The 19,756-nt window shown below is 46.0% G+C and overlaps 1 protein-coding gene across 10 annotated transcripts in view; it reads right to left on the reverse strand.

Moving 5' to 3' along the window:
- SLC14A2 (solute carrier family 14 member 2) overlaps nt 1–19,756 on the reverse strand; it is a 450,567-nt gene that overhangs the window by 20,232 nt on the left and 410,579 nt on the right. For 4 of the 10 annotated variants that reach the window (XM_029230049.1, XM_029230060.1, XM_029230068.1 and 1 more), the window contains 5 exons: nt 17,900–18,092; nt 13,859–14,006; nt 12,446–12,580; nt 10,863–10,912; nt 10,187–10,361 (listed from right to left, as the gene is read on the reverse strand). In XM_029230049.1, the coding sequence (XP_029085882.1) occupies nt 10,187–10,361; nt 10,863–10,912; nt 12,446–12,580; nt 13,859–14,006; nt 17,900–18,092 (701 nt within the window). Of the gene's footprint in view, nt 1–926; nt 1,240–2,146; nt 2,966–9,670; nt 10,362–10,862; nt 10,913–12,445; nt 12,581–13,858; nt 14,007–17,899; nt 18,093–19,756 lie in introns of those variants that run through there. The other 6 variants (XM_029230114.1, XM_029230100.1, XM_029230092.1 and 3 more) reach the window with 5 other exon arrangements.

Raw genomic sequence — 19,756 nt, forward strand, 5'->3', positions numbered from 1 at the left:
ATTAATTAGCATATATGAGTTGGTCCTCATTTACAACCTCATGAATGAGGCTGAAGAGAGCCCAAAGGTCAGAGTGCCCATTCTGTCACTGGGGTAACACCTGACTGACCTTCCTTTAGAGTGAGTTTTCACTCTCCTTCCCCTATTTACACCGAGCTCACACCTCAGAATTACCTGTGTACATTGTCAGTTTCCCTCCTTTCAATCCATTCTGTGCTTCAACTGTTAGACCATATCATTACATGACTCTGTTACTCAACAATCTACATGGCTCCCTATTGCCAAGAGTACAATAATGCTCAAAGTCCTCTGCCATCCTTTCCAGGTATTCCACAATACAGCTGATTTCATCAACCTGCTCAGCCTTCTCTGCCTAACACACACCCTGCCTTGGCATTCTGGCCTTATCTCTGGCCCTCTGTGCCTCTTCTTGCCTAGTTTCTACGCACCCTTCAATGTCTGCTTTATGTTCTACTTCCTCCATGAAGCCATCCTTGGCTTATTTGGCCACATGGATCATTCCATTATTTGCAGAAGGTACCCTAGATCCATCTTTTGGAGTTAGGGCCATGGTGGACTTTTATAGTTACAATGCACATGAAAATTTTCCAATCAAATGAAACTACTTGAAATTATCAATCCTTTATAACCAAGTGAACTTTAGGTCTAGGCATTAGCAGAAAAAAACTGAGGCCCAAAGAGAAGTAGCTTCCTTGAGGCTATACAGCTAATTAGTCATGGAGCTAGATTTTGACGTCCTGGTTTTGATTCTTTTCCCATGTAGTGTAGGTGTTTTACAGACAGTTGGAGCCTTCGCAAGTGATACCAATGGACTTGTGACTTTTTTATTTAAAAAAAAATTATGAAGTATATCATACCCTAAAAGGAGTAACAAAAGTCACCAAAAACAAATAAAAAGAACCCACCTGTGTACCATTGCATTTGTGCCATCCAATGAAAGCCCAAGGAAATTCTGGGCCATTGTATACCAGCTTCTTCTCTTGTGGCAATGTTTCCATACACCCTTTCCCCACATCCTCTTCTCTGCCACCCTTTCTTTGCATTACCAATGGCAAACATAGCTAACTGATCATAGCACTCTTTCCCAATAAGTTTCAATACAGCCTCAGAATCCTTCTTAACACAAAGCTCCAGACAACCAATAGCAGTCACAGTTGGCACTTGAGAGTAAACTTATTTTTCCCCTCTAATCTTAAATGAGGGTGTGGATGCTATACAAGTCTGAGAGAAGGGGTATGTGACAGTAGACAGAGGCCTGGCCATGGGTTTTCCAAGACTCACAGGATGGCCTAACTTCAGCAAGTTCACCAAGGCTCATATCCTTTGGGGCCAGTTTTTGAGGAGATCCCATTCTCTGATCAGATAACTTCAATGTCCTGGAATGTTGTTCCTCATGGCATGGCTATCTGTTTCCTTCTGGATGTTTCTACATCCACTCTCTGTAGCTATACACAACATGTCTAAAGTAATCTAAGATGACCATGTAAGAGAGGGCCATTGAGGAGATGGGCTGTTAAGCTGGGATGTTAAGATATTTGCGGTTCCTGAGATGCTCTACTTCTATTGGCTTGTCTGTGGAAGGGGTACAGGACCTGAGGAGAGAGGCCAAGGAGCCTGGACCAGGTGCCTCCACCCTGGAAGCAGCAGGTAAGGAAGGACTCCTGGGAAGAAGGTTTTCAAATCTACCTCATTAGCATCCCACAGTCAGCTCAACAAGGGGCTGCCCTGGGAACCATACTGATGTCAGAGCTGTGGGTTACAGAGTTGTGGAAAGGATGATAAATAATATGAAGGCTCATCCAGTGGGCAGGTAGGTGGTAAGGGGATTTGAGGGCTGATGGGTTAACCTGGATCCATCACTAGATAAGCAAGAAGAGCTCAGGGTTATGAGTTAGAACACCTGGGCATTTGTCCAGGCTCATTTATCACCTGGGCAGGTTCCTGGACAAGCCATGTTTTCCTCATCTAAAAGTAAAGGGTTTGAACTATAACTATTTAAGAGCCCTTCCAGCTTCAAGCTTCCAGGATCTGAACTCTCTCTCTGGAGTTCTTAATAAGGTCCCCCACCCCAGGATTGCCCTCCTGCAGCTCAGCAGAAGAAAGGAATGGAAAAAGATTGGCCTACCTTTTTTCTCTTCCTTTGAAAAGTCAGATAGATGGTCCTGTTGGCTAGGGCTCTATCTGATTCATTTCTCTCCCCCAGGACCTCTTACCTGAGCTCTTTTTGATTTTCTGCACAGGGCTGGAGGAATCTAGACCACCGGGATTTAGGAAGAAGCTCCTTTCCAATTGGGCGGCGTCTCTGGTCCTCAACTCAGGCGCTGGACTTCTCCCTAAAGCCGAACCCCTTCAGTTCCCAGGGCCCGCAGCTCATCCTCTTACTGGCTTTCTGTAAATTCCCTTTGTGTTTCCTAACCCTATGCCTTGTGCACGCCTTCCACTTGAGGAAGGGTACCATGGAGGAAGAGGGAGAGGAAAGACAACGTTCTTCCTGCAGCTTGCTCACTCTCCAGCCTTCCTAAACTCCCTGAGGAAGACTGGTTTGGCTACCATGGTTCCTCCAAACTGGTTTGATCAGGCAGGTTTCCTTTAAAGGGCCAGAGCCTGGACTGCCTGATAATAGCTTCCCTGTCCTCCCTCAAGCATCACCTCCCAGTTACTCCTCTCCTTAGAATTCTTGCTCCAGTATTTGCCTTTAAAGCAATTACCTAAGTGTTGTCTCCTCAGGGTGCCAATTTGCCTTCCCACCTCAATGAACTCCCTTAACTCCCCCCACCACAGGCAGGGCACAGGCTGGGGAACAGTATTGCCATCAGCGTCTTGATGGATATTTCTGCACAGCCTAATACTAGATGCTGTCTTTCTGGTTTTGTGGAAATTTTTGGACCTTTCCTCCTTCTGACTTCTGCTGACTGGGTCCTGGGGTCTGTCTCAGAGCAAGAAGGGCATGACCTAACCCCCGCATCCAGAAAGGACTCTGAGCTCTATATATTAGGGAAGCGGCCCTCCCAAGTCCCATGAGGCCTTTGGGGGGGCGGGGCTCTTGTGGGCTGGAGTCTGGGGATGAGGCCCAATCCAAACATGTTTTGTTTGGCTTTGTGAGTATGATGGGTCAAGCATCAACTGTATACCCACCCCCACCCCTGCACATGTATACCCCCAACCCCCCTCAGTGACAGGGTGTGAGGTGGCTACCCAAGTTCAGAAACAGAACCTCACACTGAGGATATTAGCTACACCTGAGTAGACAAACTCCCCACTGACGTCAAAGGCCCCCTTCTCACCAGGCCAGGTGTTTTGGAACTGCAGAGGAGGGGTCCTGATCACGGAGGGCCTCATGAAGAAGGAAAGCAAACAAAAGAGTGAGGGAGGAGCCCTGGAGGGACCCACATTCCAGGGAGGGGTGGGGAACTGACAAGAGGTCAGCTTCCTGCACAGGGGGCCTTCTTTTGGTGTTGCAAGTTCAAGGCCCATGGCTGTCTGCTGAGGACACGTTCCTTGTCCCCCCAGCTGGCTGGTCTCTTGGCTCAGCTCTGGAGGCCCATCTCTTGACCTCTTACTCTAGCCTCTCCTTGAAGGCTCCTGAACTTCCTGTGGTGTGTTCACTCCAGCCCTTAAGCATCTAAAAGTGACAGGGAGATGCTACCCACGTACAACGTGTAACCAGTTTGAAAAGACAAGAAATGATCACCCGGGAGGGAGGAGCCATCCAGGAAATTCTCACACGTTCCATGAGCCAAATGGAGCTGTGTACTCAGAAGTGTGGTGAGTATCTGTCACGCACCCTAGATTGGGGAGGGGCAGTTGAGTGCTCCTGGAAAGCAGAAGACTGAGGTGGACTCTTGTCCCCTGAGGGTCTTACCAGAGGCCACAGCTCAGATTCTGCAGTATCCCCAAGATAATCTATGAGTACAGATTATCTCCTGGAGGGCTTGGTCATCAGAATTTACTTCAGAACTAAGTCTTCTTCATAATGCTCATGGCTTCAACTCTGCATTTCCAACTTCGTAGGGGGGAGGAGCCTGCATTGACCTCCAGGAGCCAAACTTGGGGAGGTCAGATTCCTCCAGGGGAAAAGCCTAGAGTTCCTGTGGAATAAATGAAAGCCGAGCTAGAAGTTCCCCGGAGAGTTACTTCCTTTACTTCATTCTGTTCCAGCAGCCTGTGCAGCTGTAGGAGGGGCTGGCAACTCCTAGTTATCAGTTCACAGAGAATAAGGACTTATTCAGCAATGCCCCCTGCCTCCCTCCTTGGGGCCTTGGAATTCTAGTTCCATTAGGGACAGAAGTGCTCTCTATGGATTCTTCTATCTTCTCTGAATGGCAAGAGGCAGGGAAGCCCAGGCAAGTTGAAAAATCTCACATTAAAAAGTGAATACCTTTTAAAGTTGTCAGGTGAGACTGTGGGTTATTGGGTGGAAATCATACCCACACTGAAACTGCCAGCTCCTAGCTGGTTTTAGGTAATAGTTGTCCCCAGGCCCTCACAGCCTTTATGACCTGCGGAGACAAAGCTCAGACTCATACAGGAAGCACAAACAAACTGGGGCACACAGGTTTGATGTAGCCACAGAAGTAGGCCAGGAAGATTAAGTTTTTTGATGGGCAGATCTTAGAGGGTTGACCAGAAGAAGAATCCCTGGAGAGGGGAGAGTGGTGAAGAGGAGAAAATCAAGGACAAGGCAAAGTTGAGTGATGCTGGCCCCTCAGTTTGCATTCACACAAGCAGCCATGTTGAGCATTTTGGTAGACTGACCAAATGGCTAACTAGTCAAGCTCTAGGAAAAGCTATAATGGCAGCAATGGTATACTTTTGATATATTTATCTCCATGTTCTTACCTTTTTGCCACCTTAATGATACCTCCTCCTTATTCTTCTGTAGGAACTCAGGGCTATAGAATCACTGAAACTTGGAGCTGGAAGAGAGGCTGCAGTTGTCAGCTGGTCTACATCCACCCAAAGCAAGCATCTCCAACAGGCCCCCAGCCCTGTTCCTGAGCTCAGGGTCTCACAGGACAACCATTTTCCAGGCAACTTCCACTGTGAAAAAGCACCCCTCTCCACTGATTCAACATCTGCTTGCTTAGCACTCCCATGTAGTGGTCCGTATTCCATGCTCTGAAGTATTGTTGAGTAAACTGACTTCTTCTTCCACATGTGTTACCTCATGCTATGGACAGTCATGGCCCCAGACGTTTCTTCTCCAAGCCGAATACGACAGTTTCATCATCATTCCTGATGAAACAAAGGGGCCTCCTGACCTCATTCACCCAGCCCGGCCCCATGTCAGCATGCCCTCCCTTGCCAAAGATGCTCTCAGAATGTGCTACCCATTTTTTCCTTTGTACTCTCCCCTCCTTTTTCATCCAACCTATTCTCAGAAGTGACTCCTTCAAACTAAGATGCAAGTGATTGATCATGCTTACTGTGTTACCTTCCCAGGACTGTTTACATTTTAACAGGTTCAAAGACTTGAACTGAAGGGATGGCTGGGAATGTTTGGGCAGCAGATAATGGCAAGATAGAGGACAAGAGGAGAAGAGGCATAGAAATTTTCCTGAAACCCTTAATATCATGCTTGATACTTTTCCTAAACAGAAGACTAACTCGACAAGATAATTCACTCAAAATCATGAAACTGGTGCTGTGACCTTATGTGGCACAGGTAGTCTGTGGTGACATCCTCACCTTTACTTTAGGTGAGACTAATCACCTGCTCAGGCAAATCCCCATAAAGTGAATTCCTTGAAGGCAGGAACTGGTCTGATTCTTTCCTGGTTTTTTGTCAGGGGGGCCTGAGTAACATATTAATAGTTCCCCATACAATATCTTCTGGATGAATGAGTGAATGAAGTCAGAAAAACAGTTAAAAGAAAATGATAAAGTTAAAAGGAAATGATAAAGTTTAAAATAAAGGGATGAGAATACACCAGAAAAAAAAAAAAAAGAAAATACCAGAAAGAAAGTAAGTATGGCAACATAAATGTCAGCTGAGATGGAATTTGGTTAAAGGCACTAATGAGTATAAAAATGGGTACTTTGTAATAGTAAAAGATAAAATTTAAGAAGAAACAATGACAGTCATAGTCCATAGGCACCAAACAATGTAGCTGCTAAATATATGAGACAAATATTTCAGAAATATAAAGAGAGTTTAATAAAACTATACAATTATAGTTGAATTTTAATAAACACTTCAGAATTAAGATTCATAGACAAAAAAATAAATAAGTGCATAGAAGAGTTGAATGATGCAATTAATAAATGAATTTAATATGTATTTCCTTCAAATCAAAAATCTGCATTTTGTATGTCCAAAATCAATTAAATACTTGGCCACACAGAAAAATGCATAACATTTTAAAATAGAGATTGAACAGACCATATTCTTTGCTCATAATCCAATAAAACTAGATATAAGAAGTTAAAAAATATCAAAAAGTTTAAAGTGCTAGAAATTAAAAAACACATTCTTAAATAATCCTTGCATCAAAGAGAAATAAAAAGTAAAGTTATGAACTGTTTAAAACTGATGAAAGTAGAATACTTTATTCCAAACCCTACAGTACACAGCTAAAGCTGTACTCAGAGGGAAATTAATAGCCTTAAAATGTCTTTGTTGTTAAAAGAGAAAGATCTAAAATAAAGGAACTTTATATGAATTTTAAAACGTTAGGAAGAAAACCATTTAAATAAACCACGAGAAAATGGGAAAAAGACATAGAAAAAAAATGAGTAGAAAAGGACAAATAAATTCTAAACTTTCTTTGAAACAAACCAATAAAATGGATGAAGCCCTCACAAGCCTGATTAAGCAAAAGAGAGTAAAATTACATAAGATTAGAAATGAAAAAGGAGACAAAGCAACAGATAACAGGAGAGATAGAAATTATCATGAGAATATTATGAGTAATAGTATGGCAACAAAATTTTACAATTAAAGAAAATGGATTATTCCCTAGCAAACTCCCAAGTTTGACCAAGAAGAAGTAAAAAAATTTATTATGTCAATTTTCATAGAAGAGACAGGAGAGATGATTTAAGATTATTTAAAAATACAGCACAAAAATAGAACAAAAAATAGAATTTTTTGTTCTAAAAATAGAACAAAACTATTTCACAGTGATAGTAGAACTCATCAGTGTTGTAGGAGAGAAGATGAAAATGGGAGGGTGAGATGGCCAGGTCAGAGGGAAGAGACAGTGGAGAGAGGGAGAAAGGGGTATGTTGGGGAAAGATAGTTTAAGACAGTGCCTCCTCTTAAGCCCCCTTATCCCCAACCCTACACATACATTCCTACTCTCTTTAATGACTGCTTATTTCTGTTCATCCATAAATACTTATGTTCAACTATCATTTGTATACCCAAGGGCTGCTGCTGGTAGTTTGGGGTGATAGTAGGAAAACAGCTATGATATGCTCCCTGAAGCCCTTCTCCTTCCCTCCTGGGGGCCTGCTCCCAAGCAACCCCATGTTGGTGGTGAGAATCTGTAAGGTTAGGGCTCGTGACATACTCATTCAAGGGGACAGTAGTTGGCGAAGCTCTGGTGAAGGTGGGACAAGATCACTCCAGGGAGCTAGCTCTCAGGTCCCGAAAGGCTATTTGGGCTACTTTAGAGGACATCTGGCCATCTGTCTATGGCCTGTGGGAAGAGTGCCCTGCACTGGGCAGAGTTTTCTTAGAGGGGTGGGGATTTTCACTTCTACCCCACCCTCATCCATACTTGAGAGAGAGAGATGCCGCTTCTGCCCACCAGCCTGGCTTAATGAGAATTGTTCTGCCTCTGGAAGGAGATTGTTTGACCAAATTTGAAAAATTACCATCAATTTTTGGCCTCTTAGCCCCCAAAGATTTTTTTTTTTTAACATTTTATCCCTCCTGTACAACTCCTCTTGGCCACAGAATTCAGTGATTAATAATACTTGGCCCCGGCGGTTCTTTCTTACATCACACTAGCAGATAATGTGTTTTTTTATTCGTACATATATAACCTGGCCATCTTGATCACAGTGCGTTATAGAGTTTCTGGGGTCCTGTGGCTTTTCCAGACTTGCTGGACATACTTTTTCCTTTCTCTGAATAACTTAGCTTTTATCCATTTTTTTCCAAATGAGTTTGGCAGCTTGTATTACAGTTAACTTTTAATTCCTGTGGGGGTTAAAGGGGGAACTTGGGAGGGAAAAACAACCCAGATACCAGTGACCAAAGTGGTACCTTGTAAATGACAAACTATGAAGTGGTGTGGGGAGAGAAGGGAGGGGGAGAGATAATCTTGTCCAGTTGAGCTGAAAGCATTTTTCATATCCAAATAGTTTTCCTCTCCTGAAAATCCAATAGAAAGCATGGTTGAAGGACTGTTCCCATCAGATCCAGTGCTTCGGATGGAGATTCTCAAGGGCTTAACAGAGAGAAGAGGGGATTTCCTATGACAATTTGCCCATAATGAATGAATAGGGTTTCTGGTTCTATCTCTTGTTAGAATAGCCAGGGTGGGGATAGGGTGTCTCCCTCCGTTTTGGGTGATTGAGCCCCAGAAGCCTTCATCCTCCATATGGAGGGGATCACTCATCACAGGATGGTGGGACAACCTGGCCTGCATGCTCCCTTATAACCCTGAGATTCCAAAGCCCCCCTCCTCTTCCTGCCTAGAAACCCCTGCACTGAAGGGCCTGAGTTTTCTTCTTCCTCTCGTGGTGGTGCACCTGCTGGCAGAGGGGAAAGAGAGCGAGGGGCCGGAGAGGGTGAGCCTTGGGGTGGTTCCCAGACATGTGTGTGGAAGGAAGTCCCCGTGTAAAACTGCGCCTCTTGGTACTCATCACTGGGCCTGTCAGTCTCTGAAAGAGCCTCAGGGCAGATTTTCCTGCTTCCAGTCACACTGATCACTGTTCCTTGAGTGCCCTCCATTTCCTAAGAATCTTCACACTATCACCCAGCATGTAAATGCCTTGTGGCTTTATCTGGTGTAAAGGACATGGTGGTGTCCTTTGGGTCTGCCCACTTCCCACCAGCTCCTATAACTGTTATGTGGATCTCCAGCTCCTAAGCATTGTTATATTGATCACCTACATCAGGGACTAGCCGACTATGGCTTGTGGGCCAAATCTAGCTGCTTGCTTAATAAAGTCTTATTGGAACACAGCTACCATCACTCATTTACATGTTGTCTAAGACTGCTTTGCTCTACAATGACAGAGTTGAGTGTTTGTAAGAGACTGTATAGCCCCCAGAGCCAAAAATATTTACTATTTGACACTCTCTGGGAAAAAGTTGACAACCCCTGATCTATATATAAATAAAGATTGAATGTAAGCTAATGCCTATAATTGGGAAGGCAAATTATGAAATTCATGGATAAGTTTTGTTCTTCTACTCAAGCCTAACCATTTGTTTAAAGTATCATAAATCTCATAAAGCTTCCAACACCCACAAGCAGACAGGAAAATGAAATAAATTTCCCCAGCCTCTCACATACTGAGCTCAGGTACTTTCCTCAACTGAATTCCCTGCTCAAAGTTGCTGGCTTGACCTACACTGAGAAATGCTTATCCTTCATCATGAGTCATATAGGATTCTAACTTACTGATTCCTTCCTGCTACGGAATACCCTCTCGTCCTTTACTTTGACCCCTGAACATTCAAGACTCCCTATTTAGACACTTTCAGTGCCCTAGCTGTCCCTGTTTTTACTTTAAAACTACCTGTGTGAAATTCCTCTCTTTAATGGAAAGCTGTATGTGCCCATCAGCCTTTAGCTCCGTGCACCGTGGTGCCTGCATCCCCCGAATTTTCACCCACTCAGGAAGCACTCAGCAACTTCAGTTTCACAGCATCTATTATTTAGTTAAACATGCCAAGAAGATCATCTCTTAATCACCTTTCCAAAAGACTTAAGCCAATGACATTGAAAACACATCCCTTACTACTAGTGCCAGCAAGCTCCTCACCAACTTCCTCTAACGATGCACAATGGTTAGTTAAGGTGATCTGGGCAGGAAGAGAAAATCAGCACCAGGGAAAGGGAGTTACAGGTGTGTTTGGTTCCACACGGGAACAAAGAGAAGCAAAGAAAGTGAGTGCTGGAGCTGATTGACCCAGAGTTGAGATTACAGGGAGCAGACCCAGGTGCAGGCAAAGAGCATTTCTGCCTGTAACTTGGTTAATCACCACTGAGGGACTTCTCTTCTTCACTGCTTTTCACTGTCAGGTAGTAGATGCGGTTGGCCTCTGGGTAGGTGACTTTGCTGAGTGGGAGCTTGTAGATGGCCGGGTTGTTGGTCGTCAGGAGCAGGAAGGTGAGTGCCGAGAGGCAGAAGGGCCAGGTGCCTGGTGGCACACCAACCTGAAATCAAAAACACTGGGATCTGAAAATGTTCCTGGGTTCCGGGGACCTTGGGAGAGAAGGATGCGGTAGGGGTTGAGGATGGGGCATTGGTTTCTGGATTTATCATGTCAGAGTAGTTGGTTTGAATTTGAGGTGTTGGTACCTTTGTGCACAATCAGAATCTTTTAATGATGGAGCTGAAAATCCCCCAGGGGTGATCTCCCATATCCGGCCAAACATGAGTACATCCATCTGTCCATCCATGTTCTCCACTGCTAGTTACAATACTCTCTTTCACACACACACACACACACACACACACACACACACACACACACACACCCTCAGAGGCACATGTATGCTATTGCCAGTCCTTCTCTGCACAGACCCTGGATAAACCTTGACAAGCGTGTTGTATGGAGTGCTAGCTACCAGAACACAATCACAAGACTCCAAATGTCCTGAAGCCCTGGCTGGTGAGGGGCACTTTAGGGTAGTGTCAGGAGACCCCAAACTTACCACTGACATTATGTTGGAGAGGGCTGCTCCCATGTATGCACAGAACAGGGCTGTGGAAAAACAAGGACCATCGGGAGTCAGCTTTCCAGGGTCTGCCCCCAGCCCTCCCCAAGAGCAGGGCTCCGCTCTGGCTCCAGCAGCTTTGGTGTTTGCACCATACCCTGACATCTGGCATGTTTGCCTGACATTATTAGTTATCTTTGCAGGTAGATGTGACCCATATCCCATCAGGCTGTGTGTTCTCTGAGGGTAGAGATTAAAGCTTACATACCCCTTTATCCCCTCCCCACTTCCATGGTGGCCTTGAATAGAGTCAGGGGTCAATAAGCATCTTTCACTAGTCCACACTGACCTTGGTGATGGTCTAGCACAGGTTGATCTGTCTGGGGGTGAGTGGTCAGACTATGTGAGCTCTGGATAAAGTCCCTCCTGTCCAAGATTCTGAGCTGCTGTGATGCTGTTGGACCTTAATCAAGTCCTACCACGGCTGGGCCTTATTGGGTCCCTGAGCCAGGCATGTGGGTTCACCCATAGGATGAGAGTAGTTGGACAGTTAGGGGAGCTCATCCATACCCCTGGTGCCTCTGGACAAGCTCCTTCTACCGCTGTACCTTTGCTCTGTTTCTCTGTCCAGAACACCTTTTCCCTCATCTTTGCCTATCTAAATCCCACCCTGAAAGTGTTGAGATAAACCCCAGCCTCCTCTTGAAGCCTTCCCAGATGGTTCCAGCCACAGGAATCTGCCACTCCTCTGAAGGACAAAGACAGTTACAGTCTGAACCTCAAAATACCTGGTACTTTTGACTTGGTAAATATTTACTGAGCCCACTGTCTCCAAGCCCAGCCTTGGGCTGGATGCTGAGGAGGATACAAGAGACATGGAAGTCATTTACAGTCCCCACACGTAAGTGGGGAAAAAACAGGAAAAGCTCTTCTACATGATATTCTGCCCTTTAAGAGCATGGTGCTGGGGTGCAGGTGTAATGATCGTGGCCCATTTCTCTTCTCTTCTCTGTTTACTCTATGGAAATCAAGCTTCCTTAGTGCTATGTTCTCATTTTCTGTGACCTCAGTGCTGCCAGGTACATACATCATCTCACTGGATCTTTCCAACCATCTTTTTAGATATCTTAGCCTGAATAATTGTGCAATTATTTCTCCTCTGCTAGACCATGGCTTCATGAGGATGTGGTCACCTCTGTATTCTCCATGCCTAGCCAAGGGCCTAGAACTTAGTGGTGCCTTACAAATAGTGGTTGAATGAAGAGTTATTCAGGGCAGGAGCACTGCAACTAGCACATGAGGAAACGTGTGTGGGATTTCCTTGTGAAATTTATAACACTGTGTACATATAGTAGCAGTAATAGTGGTGGTGACTCCATCTGACAGTGGAGGAGCCTCAAATCCCCCAGCTGTTAGGGACCCTACCATTAAACCCTCTAGTGATAGGACCCCAGCCACAGTCCTTCCATCACTACTGCTCAGTACTGATTAGTGGCCACCATGGATGTCACATAACCAGGGGAGTGGGGAGGGCAAGGAACGGCAGAGTGGCTTGGTTGCCAGCTTTCCCAGATACCCACCGCAGATGAGGGCCAGCAGGTGGGTCTGCCAGGTAAGGGCGTAGAACATGCCACCGATGGCGATGCAGGAGAGGACGCAGTTGTAGCTCCAGAGGCCCAGGTAGATAGTCTTGAAGGGCATGGCCACCGTCAGGGCTGTGGGACAAGGTGTTGCATTTCTGGCTGATTCAGGGTCACAGCACAAAGATCACCCCATGCTGGTGCCAGGTCTCAGGTGGCCTCTCTTCCGTCGTTCCCCCCACACCTGCTACCCCTACTCATCAGAGGAGCCTCTGCAAATAGTGTCTGGTCTTAGGAAACCAAAAATGGGAGGAGAGCAGTGGTTTCCACTGTTTTTCAAAGATTTCACTCAGAGGTATGACTACTTCTATGGTGAGGATAAGCCAAACAGGTGGACTCTAGGCCCTCCCCACTCCTTTGGCCAGAGCAGCTGCATTTTTAGCAAGAAAGATTTCAATTGAAAAAGTTCTGCTTCAACTGGTTGAAAAACATTATGTATATACAGATATAGCTATATCTATATATACAGTTGGAGAAATGAGAAGCAAAAGGGGTAGAATGTGAACAGCAGGTGATCTGGGTAAAGAATTTGTGCGTGCCTCTTGGACTATTTTTATTTTCGTAATTTTTTTTTTTTTTTTTTTGTGGTACATGAGCCTCTCACTGTTGTGGCCTCTCCCGTTGCAGAGCACAGGCTCCGGACGCGCAGGCTCAGCGGCCATGGCTCACGGGCCCAGCCGCTCCGCGGCATGTGGGATCTTCCCGGACCGGGGCACGAACCCATGTCCCCTGCATCGGCAGGCGGACTCTCAACCACTGCGCCACCAGGGAAGCCCTATTTTCATAATTTTTGATAAGTTTGAAATTCTTTCCAAATAAAACAATTTATTTTTAAAGTTGTGCTTCCAAGAAGTTTCTGAAAAATATTGCGATAAATCAACAGGCTCCTATTCTTAAAGTGCCCGACGTCTATTTCTGACTCTACTGTCTGCAGTTACATATATAAGTGTGTATATATACACATATATAGAAATTAAATGACATTTGTCAAATGGCAATTCAATTTCTGAGAAAAGTTTTCCTTTTAGCTTAGTCAAAATTTCGAAGAGCTGGGTCATTTATACCTCTGCTTGGTCTGCTACTGGCCCCCACCCTCACTGGGTTGCCCTCCTCCCACCCCTCAGCTCCCAGGGGCTCAGTTTACAGGCCAACACGTCTCAGTCCCTTTGCATCTCTCCACACATCCTGCTACTGCAATCTGCTCCCTTTGCAGACTCGAGAAATGGAAAAATAATTCTCAAGCCCTGACAGTGTTTAAAAACTCCAGTGAAGATACGTCTAGACAATTTGCTGTGTGCTGGGGAAAAATGACCCCAGGAAAATGATCCCTGCAGAGAGGGGGCCCTGTCCTACCTGCTAACATCCCCACGATTGAGCCAATGGCTGCATGCAAGCAGATGAGTGGCGAGCAGATGAACAGGGCCACCAGGAACACGCCACCTGTCCAGGGATTGTCGCAGCCATACACCTGTCCGACCCCAATGGGGATGGATTGTAGCAGCTGCAAAGTCAACAGAATCCAGGTCACTGGAGCGTGGGCTGATAATGCAAGGACCAGGCCCTAGGGCCAGGAGTGAGCCATTCCTGGGTGGGTAATGGGGTGGAACGGAAGGATGGCTGTGCCCTCCAGTGTGTGGGAGAACGTGGGAGGGCACAAACTGGAACAAATAACTCCTCACTCCACCACCTGGCAGGCATCTGAGCATCCCTCATGCAAAGCCGGGTAGGTCCCGCAACACAGAGGCCAGACAGAGGTGCTTCTGAGGGACACATGGCTTTTGCTTTGAGGGGACCAGAGGATACCTCCCTGGACTGCCACTGGGGATTTCAGGCACTAGGGGATTTCCCCTAGACCTTCTGAAATTCTAGAAATATTCCAGGAATTTTGGAAATATTCTAGGCCATTTTGATGAATGATTTGACCAAAGGTCAGCCAGCTCTTTGTGGCCAAGCCCAGACTAGAGCCTCTGAGCTTGACCCCTAGTCTACTGGTGGCTGCCTCACATTCAGTGCTACCTGGGGGATGGTGGGACCCTGGGAAGGAGGGGAAGCCACTTCCCCTGCTCTGGAGGAGCACTTCGCATTGCAGAAAGGTAGCACGAGGAACATCTGGAGAACAGCATGGAGCCCCAAATCCCTGGGCCTGAGAGTCATTGGGTGGCGCTGGAATTGGAGGTGATTGATTTGGCAGTGATGTCAGATAGCCTTTTTTTGCCCTAGCTGAACCACCCACACCTTGGCAAAAAGTTCTTTGAGGGCAAAAAGGAAAGGAGGGAGATTGACAGGGCAGGGGGAGGACTGGCTTGGGAGGCGAGAGCTCTAGCTTTTTTTTTTTTTGCGGTACGCGGGCCTCTTACTGTTGTGGCCTCTCCCATTGCAGAGCACAGGCTCCAGACGCGCAGGCTCAGCGGCCATGGCTCACGGGCAGACCCTCAACCACTGCGCCACCAGGGAAGCCCGAGAGCTCTAGCTTTTAGGGGGCTCTGCAGGAGGTCATTGTGTAACCGCTGGCATGTTGCCTCCTAATCTGGGCTCTGGTGGCCTCCTCCGTAAGATGGGGAGGCTGTCCTAGCCGACTATCTTCCAGCTTTAAGATTCTGCCAACTCCTCTCTCCATTACCAGCTCACATGACCTTTTTGAGGACAGGCCTCCTTTACCTGGGCCCATAATAGGTGTTTAATAAATATGTGTTGGTTAGCTCAGTGGTTTCCAAACTTTGTGTACATTGGAATCACCTAAAGGTCGTTTTAAAAAATGTTGATGTCTGGCCCCTCCCCAGACATTCTGTTTTAACTGGTGTGGGGGGTCAGGAGGCATGGCTGGGGCCTCTGGTGACTCTAATGTACAACAGAGCTTGGAGAGCAATGGATTAGCTACAGACAATCTCCTGGACATGTTGGGAGTGCATTGCATTTCTCCCTTTGATGAAATTTTGTTCTTTTTAACAACTTGACTTAATTCTGGAGTCAGTATGATTTCTTTAGAGAATTTGAGGAGTCCCAGAGAGCTTTTAAACTATGTCCATTCTTGTCTCCAAATGGGTGGCCTTTTAATCACCAAGCACTGTTTGGGCCAGAGTCTATAGACTTCTGCAAGGAATCATAGGGTGGGGGCCCCGTCTTATTTAAAGAAACCCTGAAAACCCTTTGTACCAGTCCAGGGAGCTCAGCTTCAGAGTGGGAACAGGTTGGAAATCTACTTAGTAAATATTCCATGACTTCCCTACATCTGAGGAATGCAGGATGCCGCGGGGAATCCGACTCCCACCTTCCCAACTGGGGACCCAGGTTTAAAGCCCAAGCAGGCAAGAATGAGAAGAATGAGGGGACGAGCTGCTTTGGAGTGAAGCCTGGGTTTAGAATGAAGCTCTGCCGGTTTCCAAATTTCAGCCTGGCGAATGGTGGCCCTGGTCCCTCCAAGCTGTGCTCCGGGCCACAGCCAATACCCTGGTGCGCAGTGCAGTCAGGTGTGCGGTGGAAATTTACTAAGGACCGGCCTCCTATGTACTCCGGATAATCCTTGTGTAACAACAACAAGCTGGTTAAACAAAACAGAAGTCACTCCCCTCATTGTTTTGAAGAGAAAGAGGGAAATGGCATTGATTCTTCAAAACTCAGATCTGGATGTGCAGAAGAAAAGGAGCCAGTGGTCAGAGTAGTGGTGGTGGGGAATTCAGAGGGTGTGCTTGGGCCTCAGGGTATCTGGATTTGGCTCCTACCACTTTGTTTGTTTTGAAGATGAACAAGAGGTACCTCTTCTGTGTGGCTGTCTCCACTCTGGTCCCCTCAGCACAGGACAGTACAGCCTCACCGTGCAGGGTGGGTGGGGGGCTTGGTGGCCCTTTCTCTCTGGCAGTGCCACATGTCCCTGTGGCTGTCACTCAGACTCACCCCTAGGGCTCAGGGATAGCGGGTTGTGCCCCTGAGGCCGTGTGTGTCCAGTCGCCAGATGGCTGATCATTGATGATTCAAAATTAGTTTTGTCCCTGCTCTGACCCCAGCAGTTTTCCATTTGAGAGGGTGGGCTTTTGCTTAAATGCAGGGCTCTGTCTTTTCCATTGTCTTGAATTTAGGCCCTAATCCTGCCTCTGATCCCATTCTAACCTCAGCCTCAGGTAAAGCTTTTAAAAAGACAAAAGCTTGAAAAAGGTTTGGCATTGCTGGCAGCAGTGTTTGCCATGAGGGGCAGGGGAGCCTTTCCTTTTCTGACAGGTTCAGGCTCGGAGTTTGGCTGACGCTGCAGGGCCTGTGCTGTCCACCCCACCTGGTGTCTGCCCGGCACCAGGGCCACCCAGAGGTTTAAGCACATCTAGACAAAGGACTTGGCTGGGGGGGAGGGCTCAGAAATCAGATTTTGTGAACAATATTTGAGGCACTAGCTACAGTTTGACCTCAGGGATCTAACCCTCTCTGTGCCTTGGTTTTCCCGTCTGTGAAAGGGGATGATGATAGAACTTACAGCATTGGGTTATGATGAGGGTTAAATGAGTTAGTAAGCTGAGGGCTTGGAACAGTGTCTGATACATAATAAACTTGCTTTAGTGTAAGCTGTTAGCTATCTCTATATTCATTAACAAAGGCAAAATTTTACGATTCTATATATCTAATCTTATGTTAGGTTTTTATTATATCCCTTGATCTCTGATGTCTAGAGATCAGTAGAATAAATGAATATGTACATGTGCGATAGAATATAAAGCAGGGTTTCTCAACTTTGGAATTGCTGAAATTTTGGGCTGGTTAATTTTTTGCTGTGGGACAGGGGCTGACCTGTGCATTGTGGGATATCTAGCAGCATCCCTCGCCTCTACCCACTAGATGCCAGTGGCACCCTTTCTCCCCAGTCTTGATAATTATAACATTTCTGCAGACATTTGCCTTCCCCAGGAAGGCAAAAATCACTCCTGCTTGAGAACCGCTGATATGGAAAATAAACAAAAATTTAACCCCATCTTCTATTGATAATATCTTTAAAATCTTAATTTTAAACATTATTTTAGTGTGCTGACCCTTCACCCAACTATCTGTTTTATTTAATATTTTCCCCTTAATCCCACCGTTCTGTCTTGTCAACTTAAGCTTTATCTGTGAACTTGTTTATTATCTGTTTCCCTGTGCAGAGTGTAGGCGTCATGAAGGCAGGGATGTTGTTTTGTTCTCCGTGTATTCCCAGTGTCTGATAAAGTGCCCGACACAAATAAGGTCCTCAGTAGGGGTTTATTGAAAGAACGTATGGAGGTGGCAGTGGCCATTTCCTGTCCTCCTCTCTGCTAAGACCCATCACCTGCTGGAGGTGCATCTAGAGAAGATGAGAGCCTGAGTAATCCACAAAGTGGTGAGTGAGACGGTCTGCAGCGGAAACAGGGCCCCACACACCTGCCAGTGGTGACTTACCAAAGACATCTCAATCTCTGACCAGGTGATGTTTGGCACTGAAGACACAGGCTCCACCAGCGTCGTGGGGAAGAAGAGGTTGTAGTGGCCCGTGGCCGCCAGGTACAGGGTCACTGCCATGTTGAAGGGCAGTGTGAAGACCGGGAGGTCCCACTTGCTGAAGATGGAACTCAAGGCACTAGAAAAGACAGGGCTGGAGATGGAAGGGACAAAGGATTAATCGCTGCGCTCATCCTTCAGTCTATACTGTCTAGTCAGCTCTGGTCACTGGACCACTCACTGTCCCCTCTCCTTGGCACAGCCATTCCTGGCTCCCTTGAGACTCGAGTGGTCCATTTACCTGGGACTGGAAATAAGGTGTTCAATGTAAGTCTACATCTTTGGGAAACAAAACTTAAAAGTCTTATAACTTGTTTTCAATAGAAAATGTTATAAAATAATTTATATATTTCCTTGTTTCTTAAACCAAGAAAACTAAACAAAATCTTATCCTTACAAAATGTCATGTATTGCCTTTGGATCATTACAATGTACATCACACTGTATCCTGGGCTGTGATAACATTTAGACTGTATGCTTTAAATAACCTTCTAAGAGGAGGCTGCTACGAATATAGCAATTCAGCTGAAGTACTTGGAATTATGCTAGGAGCCACCATGTGAAAATGAAACCTTCAGTTGACTGTGTCCTCTGTCTTCCTTGGGGAGAGAGTGGATTCTGGAGAAAGATGGAGTGAGGTGCAAATCCTAACTCCTACACTTACAGGCTGAGTGAGCTGCGTTAGGAAATGAACCTTCCTTAGCCTCAGTTTCCTCTGAAAGGGCCATCCACCTGGCACCCAACACTCTACATCTCCCACAAGCAGTGAGCTGCAGGACAAAACTTGAACTCATGTGATACAGTTGACTGGCTCACTTTTAATTAAGTACGATGAATCTCAATTGGGCATTTAAGACTGCCTGAAATCCCTACTATACGTCCTTAGCAAATTAGCTCTCCAACTTGCTGAGACAACAATTTTGCATTTTCTCCTTTCTCAATTCTTCACTTTCTGCTTCCCTTTAGTTTCAGCTAACCACCTTGCTTTACGCCACTAAGAAAACAGAAATGACAAGATGAGAAATGCTTCATTTTCCCGACCATAAGATTCATACTCCGACTGCTTTGTTCCCACATACTCTTCCTCTCTGCCTTTTTCATATAATGGAAGTGTCCTTGCTCCCTTATCAGGCCAATTCTTTTCCTTGTACTTTGGGATCCAGTCTCTCAAAGACTTCATTCTTGCAATTCTCTCCTTTCTCTCCTGCAGCTTCAACCTCTCCTTTTTCTCCAGGTCACTCTCATAAATACATAATGTGTTCTAGTACCTTCTACCTTAAAAATCCTCCCCCTTTCTTATTTCTGGTCCAAATATTGCCCCTTTTCTTTGCCCCCTGCACAACAATACTCTTCAAAACTTGTCTATCTTTGTTGTCCCCAATTTTTCTACTCCCATTCTTTCCTAAACCCACTCCAGTCAGGTGGATGTTCTCCCTACACCACAGAAATGGCTTTTGTCCAGTTCACCGATGACATCTCTCTTGCTGTGGTCATTCTCTGCCCCTTTCATTTGACAGTTGGATCCTCCGCCTGGATCGAAACACTTTCTGTCAGGGCTACCACGACACTGCACTTAGTTGCTTCTCTAGCTTCTCCTTCTCAAGTCCCCTTCAGTGGTTCTTCCACTCTTCTGCCAGGCATCTAAATCTTGGAAGATCCTACAGCTCTGTCTTCGATCTTCTCTTTTGGAATCCTCTCCTCCTGGGTGATAACCTTTAGTTTCAAGGATGAAATATCTTCCATATGCTTCTGCCTTCC

This window comes from Monodon monoceros, unplaced genomic scaffold (genome assembly GCF_005190385.1).
Source record: "Monodon monoceros isolate NGI ecotype Baffin Bay Population unplaced genomic scaffold, NGI_Narwhal_1 Super_Scaffold_1, whole genome shotgun sequence".
NCBI lineage: Eukaryota > Metazoa > Chordata > Mammalia > Artiodactyla > Monodontidae > Monodon > Monodon monoceros.